This window comes from Lipotes vexillifer, unplaced genomic scaffold (assembly GCF_000442215.2).
Source record: "Lipotes vexillifer unplaced genomic scaffold, Lipotes_vexillifer_v1.1 scaffold124, whole genome shotgun sequence".
NCBI lineage: Eukaryota > Metazoa > Chordata > Mammalia > Artiodactyla > Lipotidae > Lipotes > Lipotes vexillifer.
This window is the reverse complement of record NW_006771308.1, coordinates 1,387,801-1,397,769: the sequence shown is the minus strand read 5'-3', so window position 1 is coordinate 1,397,769 and position 9,969 is coordinate 1,387,801. Positions and strand designations below refer to the sequence as shown.

At 42.7% G+C, this 9,969-nt stretch overlaps 1 protein-coding gene across 1 annotated transcript in view; it reads right to left on the bottom strand.

The window, feature by feature from the left end:
- Positions 1-9,195: 9,195 nt before the first annotated feature.
- Positions 9,196-9,969, bottom strand: part of L2HGDH (L-2-hydroxyglutarate dehydrogenase) — a 56,605-nt gene continuing 55,831 nt past the window's right edge. The window contains exon 10 of the mRNA XM_007446616.1: positions 9,196-9,552. Within this exon, the coding sequence (XP_007446678.1) occupies positions 9,357-9,552 (196 nt within the window). The 3' untranslated portion in view covers positions 9,196-9,356. The remainder of the gene's footprint in view (positions 9,553-9,969) is intronic.

The window sequence follows — 9,969 nt, the reverse complement described above, 5'->3', positions numbered from 1 at the left end:
AAGGGACTAAGTTTGAATCACTGGCAAGGAAAACCCATGCTCAGTAGGTATGGTATCTTCTCCCGCACCCATTTACACTCTTTAAATGTCTTGACCTTACAAAAGGTTTTATTATAAAAATGATAGTATGATTATTACCTAAATGCAGACGAAAACTGACACCATCTACAGGAGAGATGCACCCTAGTGATGCACCCAAACTTAAAAGATTCATTTTTATGAGCTGCTCCTTTTTCGTCCCCTTAAAATGATTCTAAGCGCTAAACTGCACTCAGTGAAGAAACTGACCGAATTCTACAAGAGAAATCTCTCGTAAACAGGGGGGACGCCTTTTGCAGGAAGGGAGGAGGCACTTTAAGTTGACCTCAAGAATTGTTCAAAGCAATATCATGGCTCACTGACATTTCTCGAGAAACACATCCATCTTACAAAAATAAAAAGTCACCACCTCTTAGGTGAGTGGACACCCTTCACAAGCAAATCGACTAAGGGAACAGCCCCAAGGAACTTAATTAAAAGTAATTACACAGGCTAGAAATGTGCTTTTGTTTTAGAAACTGTCTAAATACCAGCGGGACTTTCTCTTGCCCGAATCCAGCCTGAGGACAACAAATTGGTCAACGGCGGAAGTCGCCTGACGAAATGACTGCAACGTGAAATCCAGTTTTATGATCATAACAAAACCTTCCTTCCGGGGCCAAGGAAGAACTGGAGAAAACGTCCTTTTGGACGCAGCAGGCAATCACGCGCCCCCATCGCCGGCCGGAGAGAAAGTGCTGGGCCTGCGGGCCCCGAGCGCGGGGAGGGCGTGTAGCTCCCCGTAAGAGCGTCCGAGGGGCCGCGGCCCGCGCGCCACTCCCGCCTGCCTCCCGCCTCTGCCCCGGCACCTCCCTGGGGGCCCCGCGGCCGCACGGGCACCAGCACTGACCTTCCGCAGGGCCGAGACCAACAGTCCCCGCCATTTCGGACTGTTCTCTTCGCTGAAGAACTCGTACGGCTGCGGCGCCTGCTGCATGGCCCCGGCGGCAGCGCCTCCGCATCGGGGGCGGCCCGCGGGCCGAAACGGGCCGGGCCGGTGGCCTGACAGGCAGGGCGCGGGCCGCCTCGCCTCGCCGGCCGCCGCCGCCGCCGCCTCCTGCCCGGGCCGCGGCTACGGCCGAGGCGGCTCGGAGGCGGCGCCGGCGGGCGGGCGGGTGCTCCGGGGGCGGCTTCCTCGGCCCCGCGGCCTCGCCTAGTGCAGAGTCCGCAGAGGAAGCGCGGCGGCCCGTGAACCCGGACGGCCCCCGGCTGCGACCGAAGCGGCGGCCTCCTTTCCCGGCGGCGCTGGCCCGCTTCTCGGGCAGCTCCTCCTCCTTTGTCTGGGTTCGCAACCCGGCGGGGGTACAGCTGGCCTCTCCCCTCCTCGGACTCCCGCTACGGCCGCGGCAAGCAGAGAGCGGCGGCGGCGGCTTGTCTCCTCATCGCCTCATCTCCGCCCTTCCAACCGGCAACGCCGCCCTGCCCGGCCCACCCGAGTCACCTCCAGAGGGCCCTGGGGACAGACCGGGCGCGCGCGTCGGGCGAGAGAGCCACACTGGTGCGCACAGCGTTGGCCACCACCACCACCGCCGCCGCCCCTTCAGCAGCCGCGCACAGCGCCCCAGGGCTGCCGCCAAACTCCGGGTCCCAGCAAGCGCGGCTCGGTCAGCCCCCTCCGCCCCGCGCTCATTATCCCGTGTAGCTGGAGCAGCCCCGCACGGAGCATGCGCGCCGCGGAGAGGGCAAAGGTGCTGGCCGGGAGCGGAGGCCTCCTCGCGGGAGTGCGCGTCTGCTGGGCGCTTGCTGGGTGCACGTTCCAGACAGACTCCGCAACTCACTGACTGCGTTTTACACACACTCTCCCTCCTCTCGATCTTCCCGAGACAATCCTGACTCGATTCCACTCCTCGAGCCCCAGGACTCCGTCATGGGAAGCAGTATAGGGATTTGTAGAGAAAGGGGCTTTCCGGCTGGACAAGATATTTTATGTATTTGTGTTTACATGGCTATTCTGTATATGTAACTATTTCATATCGTGGTGCTGTGGGGACTGAAGGAAGTGAGGAGTGGGAAGCCCTTAGCACACAGTAGGGCCAAAAAAGGCAGATGGCAACGTTAATCAAGCTTGAACTTAAAAGGTCTTTCGCTTGCATGAGCCCCTATGTGTTCACAAACATTTCATACCGTTTTGGTAAAACTTCCCATATTTTTGCATTGTTTTCTTAATGGTGTCCTCCAAACTGTGGCGGTGTGGAGGGGTCAGGCGCCACAAAACCTGGATCTGCCCTTGGGGCCAGCCATACTCATTAGCAGCCCAAAAAAGATCCCCAGACCTTAAGCTTTCCTGAGTTGAAGACTCTGGAAACTTTATCATTAACATAAATTTCATCCCACTAAAGATGCTGAGAACATACATGAATTACAGTACATTGTTCCCAGCCACTAGCAGTGAGGAAGGGAAAGGAAGAACAGGTTGCCAAAAAAAAAAAGTCTGTGCCACGCTTCAGTTCCAGATCAGTAGCAGAGCAATTATCCTACCTTAAAACAAGCACCATTTTGTCATTTTGGCAAAATCATAATGGCAGAGTTGGAAAATTTAGTATCCACTCAACCATTTTTCTAATCCAAGTATCCACTGAATCAAGAATCTTTTCTAATAGATAAGCAACAAGGATATATTGTACAGCACGGGGAAATATAGCCAGTGTTTTGTAATAAGTTTAAGTGGAGCATAATATATAAAAAAATATTGAATCATTGTGTTGTACACCTGAAACTAATATTGTAAATCAGAAATACTTCAATTAAAAAAATATCTCTAATAAATGGCCACATCCACATTCCCACGTACAATACTTGGGATAAAGGTAAGATAGGGAAATGCTTGTATTTCTCCAATCTTTCTATCAGTGAGGGCAAAGATCTTGGCTTATATGGAGTGTCTTTACTTTTCTCTCTCTTCCTGAACTCCAGCTATAAACTTCTAGGCTGTCAAACTACTGGACTGTGATTGTATTTTCTTGTAGGAGAGTAAAGTTGTTAATGGGAAGTTTCATTCTTGGCTAAGGAGGTTAGAAGCCTCCTCTGGGTCAAATCAGGTCTGAAGACACATTTTGTTTAACCAAAGCTATATTTAAATTTTTTAAACTGTTGTTAATATTTTTAAATTAAGAGATTTCATATAAAAATCTGGATTTTCAGCTTCTCTTGACAAAGATCTGGCAACACTGGGTCCTGATGCTTCCTGCAAGGGAATAATCAGCAGGCAGTGCTGCCTCTTTAGAAAAATATGCCATCCCGTTTCCAGTTGGCTATACTCCCCAGCTGGCACGCTTCACCCTTTTATGTAACCTGCCTAGTCTCTACAGGCATCTGAGTTGTGATCTGTGGGCTAGGCAAACAGAAATGTGATCCACGTGCATGTGGAAGATAATCCAAGAATGACACCAGTAAAAAGTTTCCCAACCAGACAAATGGGCCACCTAGAAAAACATGTTGGATCCATACTGTATACTCTACACTAGGCTAAAGCCAAGATGTGTCAAATATTTAAATGTAAAAAATAAAACCATAAAATAATCTGTTTACAACTTTGGAGTACAAAGACCTTTCTACTATGATATAAAATGTAGATTGATAAATTCTATTTTTAAAAATGTATACCAAAGAAAAACACCACAAGCTAAGCCAAGAGGCAAATAACAAACTGGAAAAAATATTCGCAACTCATTTCCTACACAGTTAATCTCCCTAACATCTAAAGGAATTCCTGCAAATTAATAAGACTAAAACTTAATAAGAAAAAAAGATAAAGGATATGAAAAGGAAATATAAATGTCTCAAACATATTGAAGATGCGCGACCTCATATTACAAAAATCGCAAATTTAAATTATGCTGTTATCATTTTTCACCTATTAGAATAGCACAGATCAGAAAGTTTGATTATATACTATGTTGGTGAGAATATGGGGAAACCGGTACTCTGAGAGATTATTGGTGAGATTGGTAAATTGGTTCAATCATCCAAGTTGCAAAGGCACATACCCTTTGACCCAATAAATTCTAAGAATATGTCCTATAGGTATACTTGCTCATATGTGAAATGACTTTGCACAGTATTATTCATTACGGTATTGTTTGTTACAGCAAAACAACAACAAAAAAACACCCTAGAAATAAACAATTTAAATAATCATCAGTAGGAATAAGGGACTGGTTCAACAAATAATAAATCCAGAGAATGGAACCTATAAAGTCATTTAAAAAGAACCAGGCCACTGTGTTCAGGCCACTTGAACATTCTCCAAGATACACCGCAAAGCGAAAAGAGCAGGATGTATAATACAGTATGCAGAGTATGCTACCACTTGTGTAAAAAAAAATGGAGACAGTATTTTATTATATATAAATATTTCTGCAAGGCTGCACAGGATATTGATAAGTTTTGTTGCCTCAGGGATGAGAACTGGGGGGCTAGAGGAGAGAGGGAGACTTGCCACTGTGTACATTTTTATGACTTTTGAATTTTCAGCTATATGAATGTTGTACTTATTCAAAACATTAATTAAAAGCTGTTTTTTTAAATGAAAAACTCCAACCTCATTAGAAACACATGCTTCAAGTGTTGAAAAATAGAAGTATTAAACACACTGATACCATGAGAGAGAGGGCCTATGGATATATAACAAAAACTCAATCATAAATTTAAGTTAAAATTAATATGCTATCATACTAAGAATTTGATAGTAATTTTACTTGTCTTTAGAATTTATTTTTAAATTTTTTTATTGAAGTATAGTTCATTTACAATGTTGTATAAGTTTCAGTTGTACAGCACGGCGATTCAGTTACACACACACACACACACACACACACATATATATATTCTTTTTAAGATTATTTTCCCTTATACATTATTACATAATATTGAGCACAGTTCCCTGTGCTATACAGTAGGTCCTCGTAGGTTATCTATTTTATACATAGTAATGTGTATACGTTAATCCCAGTCTCCCAATTTATCCCTCCCCCCACCCCCTTTTCCCTTTAGTAACCATAAGTTTGTTTTCTGTCTGTCTCTTTCTGTTTTGGAAGTAAGTTCATTTGTGTCTTTTTTGTTTTTCTTTTAGATTCCACATATAAGCAGTATCATATGATATTGGTCTTTCTCTGTCTGGCTTACTTCACTTAGTGTGATAATCTCTAGGTCCATCCATGTTGCTGCAAGTGGCATTATTTCATTCTTTTTTATGGCTAACATTCCATTGTATATATATACGACATCTTCTTTATCCATTTTTCTGTTGGTGGACATTTAGGTTGCTTCCATCTCTTGGCTATTGTAAATAGTGATGCATTGAACATTGGGGTGCATGTATCTTTTCGAATTATGGTTTTCTCTGGATATAAGCCCAGGAGTAGGGTTGCTGGATCATATGGTAGCTCTATTTTTAGTTTTTTAAGGAACCTCCATACTGTTCTCCATAGTGGCTGCACCAATTTACATTCCCACCAACAGTGTAGGAGGGATCCTATTTCTCCACACCCTCTCCTGCATTTGTTATTTGTAGACTTTTTGGTGTTGGCCATTCTGACCGGTGTGAGGTGATACCTCATTGTAATTTTACTTGTCTTTTTAGAATTTAGAATGGCTTTAAGGAGATAAGTTGAATGACCGAAGCACATCTCAAATTTTAAAAGGCAGTAAAAATTTTACCACTAATATTCTCTCAGGGCTTCCCTGGTGGCGCAGTGGTTGAGAGTCCGCCAGCCGATGCGGGGGACACGGGTTCGTGCCCGGGTCCAGGAAGATCCCACATGCCGCGGAGCGGCTGGGCCCGTGAGCCATGGCCGCTGAGCCTGCGCGTCCGGAGCCTGTGCTCCGCAACGGGAGAGGCCACAAGAGTGAGAGGTCTGCGTACGGCAAAAAAAAAAAAAAAAAATTCTCTCACTGAAAAACATTTTCAAGAAGGACTTAACATTTCTTCCATTTACTCTCTCCTATTTCCTCCATTTATTTAAAGCTACAAGTGCTGCCAGTCAGCAGCAAACCAAAGCAATGCCACAGGAAACAATAAATGTTGTTGTCACTCACTTTCATGGTCCGTTGCTGTAGCTAACTCTGGTCCTCTTAACAGTCCACCTGCTGGAAAGAAATTGGAGCAGGCACTCAGATAGATCATTTGCCCTATAACCCATATGGGAGCCTCATGCCCAGAACCCCAACCCCATGTAAGAGGTAGCATACCAAAAATGTCTTCCCAAGAGGAACAATAATTTTGTATGAAATTCCAAAAGATTTACTTATTGCCCTCCTCCCCATGGAAAAAGCACTGTGTATTGGTATGTTATATACATTCTACTATGGAATAGAAATAATGTTCCCTGGTACTCTGGGTATGAGGATGACACTGAAGTCAGCCAGATATTGCTACCACTACCAAATGGAAAGTCATTTTTTGTAAGTAGGAAAGTGCTCCACTTTTTTTTTTTTTTTTTTTGGCTGTGTTGGGTCTTCATTGCTGCACGCAGGCTTTCTCTAGCTGCAGCGAGTGGGGGTCACATTTCGTTGCGGTGCTCGTGCTTCTCATTGCGGTGGCTTCTCTTGTTGCGGAGCACAGGCTCCAGGTGCGTGGGCTTCAGTGGTTGCAGCTCACGGGCTTAGTTGCTCCGCAGCATGTGGGATCTTCCTGGACCAGGGATCGAACCTGTGTCCCCTGCATTGGCAGGCAGATTCTTAACCACTGCGCCACCAGGGAAGCCCCTAGTGTTCCACTTTTTAACCAAAATATAAACTACTCTACCTCATTTTTACATTATATACAAATACAAGCTTTTTTTTTGATTGGCTGCTATTTAAAGCCTATTGATAGCTCAAAATTTATATGAATCAGAGTTTTTTAAAAATCCTTATTTCTCCAGATCCCTGTGTCATATTAACCACCATCCAGTACCCACATTAAATGGATGACACACTAAAGGTTCTCTTCAGTATTAGATAAACACAAACCACTGGACCCCTAGAAAACGGTCTTGAAGGATCTCTATTGATAAAACAGAAAAAAATAGGGGAAAGCTCAAACACAGTTCCCCAGTACCACAAATCATGCAGCCAAGTTTCCCACATTTGGGGAAATTGCAGGGGTCAGCACATCTGGAGCGCAATGCATGAGCTGCACCCTGGGAAAACCACCTTCATGATCATGGTATATCCCCTCCCAGGTAAGTACTGAATCAGAGTTTTTATGAAACTAAAAATTATGTTCACAACACCAAAGCTCATTAAAATATTTTTAATATTAATATACAATTCTTCTCTCTTAGAAATACACAAAACTTTTAAATATTATAGCATTATTCCACAACAAAACTCTATTGACATAAATAAAAACATTTTACAAATAGAATAATCTACACATTCAAAACGCTTTCAATCATTTTTTCACTTGTATTTTTGGGGGTATAGTAAAGACCCAAATGGAATGGGGGTTGCTTTAATTAGGGTAGTTATTTTTATAACTTCAGTCTTTCACAGCTTAGTGTATATGCAATCTTACTGTTAATGAAATAGAGAATTGTAATATTTTCCATCTCTTCATAGTCTTGCAATGAAAGAGAAAATACCCTGTGTATCACATTTCTTGGAAGAATCAGTTGTTATGAAGAACCATTAGGGCTTGTTTCCTCTGTGAATAATTTCCAACTGCTTTCAGTATTCTCATCCCAAGTGCTGAAGAACTGTCTAATCTATTCACCTGAGATGTGCTATTCTGTAACATGAGCTGATGATGTGTAGCCTTTCAAATTAATTGATGAGGTAGCTCAATCAATGTAATCATTGGCTTGAAGTGAAAAGGAAGAAAACTGGTAAGTTTTGCTGTCAACCAAAATGCTCTTCTTTCTGACTCACCCATCACACAGTTTTGGAGAGATGAGAGGAAAGAAAAAATGAAGACTGGAAGATTAATCCAGAGAGAGCATATGTGAGGGAATGGATGAAAATTTCTCACCTAAATGGTGGCTCTGCAATAAGTTTCCCCATATTATACCATATTTTCATTTCTATTTCTATTTTCCAACATTCTGAATTGCAAGAATCATTTCAACAGATACCACACACACACACATATATATAGTAGATAGTATACAGTATGGCACTGGGCAACAATTTAAAATACTCATGAAATACACATGATTGTAAGGCACTTTTGCGGTGTACAAAAGTGAATGCCTCAAAATTAGGTATTTCCCCAAAATGAAGAAATATCCTCATAAAGGTTTATAGGATTCTGGAAAAGTCAAGTAGGCATGAATCATTAGTGATCTTGGCCAACATCTGAGAACCTTGGTATGACTGAAGAACAGAGATATAAGAGGTAAATACTATTTTAAATTACAAAGTTCTGTATGTCAGTGTCAGGATTCTAAGTTCTTTTAGTTTCTCAACCACAGAAGACTGAAGAGTAAGCAAAATACTCATTGTGGACTGCTGTTTAGATTTAGGAATGACACCAGACCAAGGGAATTATAAAGAAACTGGGAATAATAAATGCTTTGAGTTTCTTTTGCAAAGTTATTTCGTACAAATGTAGATAAGACAGAATCTTATTCAAACTACTTCAAAATGTGAAATTTCATGTATTTGAATCAACAACTTTATTGTTTTTTTTTTTTTTTTTTTTTGCGGTTCGCAGTCCTCTGACTGTTGTGGCCTCTCCCGTTGCGGAGCACAGGCTCCGGACGCGCAGGCTCAGCGGCCATGGCTCACGGGCCCAGCTGCTTCGCGGCATGTGGGATCTTCCCGGACCAGGGCACAAACCTACGTGCCCTGCATCGACAGACGGACTCTCAACCACTGCGCCACCAGAGAAGCCCTGAATCAACAACTTTAAATTCCCAAATACAAATACTGTTGCTCTAAATGATGTGAGCTTTTCTATGACTCTTCAAAATTAAAAGGTTTGCAACCTACAATATATTTTCTTGTCTAGGAAAGACAAAAAAGCTTAGATATTATAAAGCCAAAAAGTTAGGGGAATAACCACTTTTTCATGCTAGAGTTCCCAGAAATTCCAAAAAAGCCAAATCTCTAGATCATGGTTGGTGAGGACAGGTCATTAACAAAGTCAAGAATTCAGGACAGATACAACTGTACCTTTTTAAAGAGCATGGACTTTAAAAAATCATTATTTCTGCATTACATAATTGTAAAAATTCAGTGGTTATCTAAAATGACATTTTAAACCATTTTTCTTAAATGAAACTTAAAGAATGTAGTTAGTGCATTCTTGTTGCTGAATGTGGAGATTAAAATGCATACCTAGCTCCTTTCATTATTTACAATTTAAATCTCTGTTGTACTTCATCTGCAATCATTCCAGAAATTGCAAGGGAAGAAGTGGCAGCAGGGGAAGGTGCATTTCTCACGTGAAGAATGCGATTTCCAATATCCCCAACTCCTCCATCAAATACAAAATCTTCTACGAGATTTCCATCTCTATCCAGGGCTTGGGCTCTTACTCCAGCTGGACCTCTGCAAAAGCAAGAGTGGTAGTCATCTGACTAGAAGCGACAGGACACTTTACATATGTGTCAGTGGTTTCAAAGTATTCTCCAGGGCTTGGGCTCTTACTCCAGCTGGACCTCTGCAAAAGCAAGAGTGGTAGTCATCTGACTAGAAGCGACAGGACACTTTACATATGTGTCAGTGGTTTCAAAGTATTCTTTTTATTTTTATTTTTATTTTTTTAACATCTTTATTGGGGTATAATTGCTTTACAATGGTGTGTTAGTTTCTGCTTTATAACAGAGTGAATCAGTTATACATATACATATGTTCCCATATCCCTTCCCTCTTTGTCTCCCTCCCTCCCACCCTCCCTATCCCACCCCTCCAGACAGCCACAAAGAACCAAGCCGGTTTCCCTGTGCCATGCGGCTGCTTCCCACT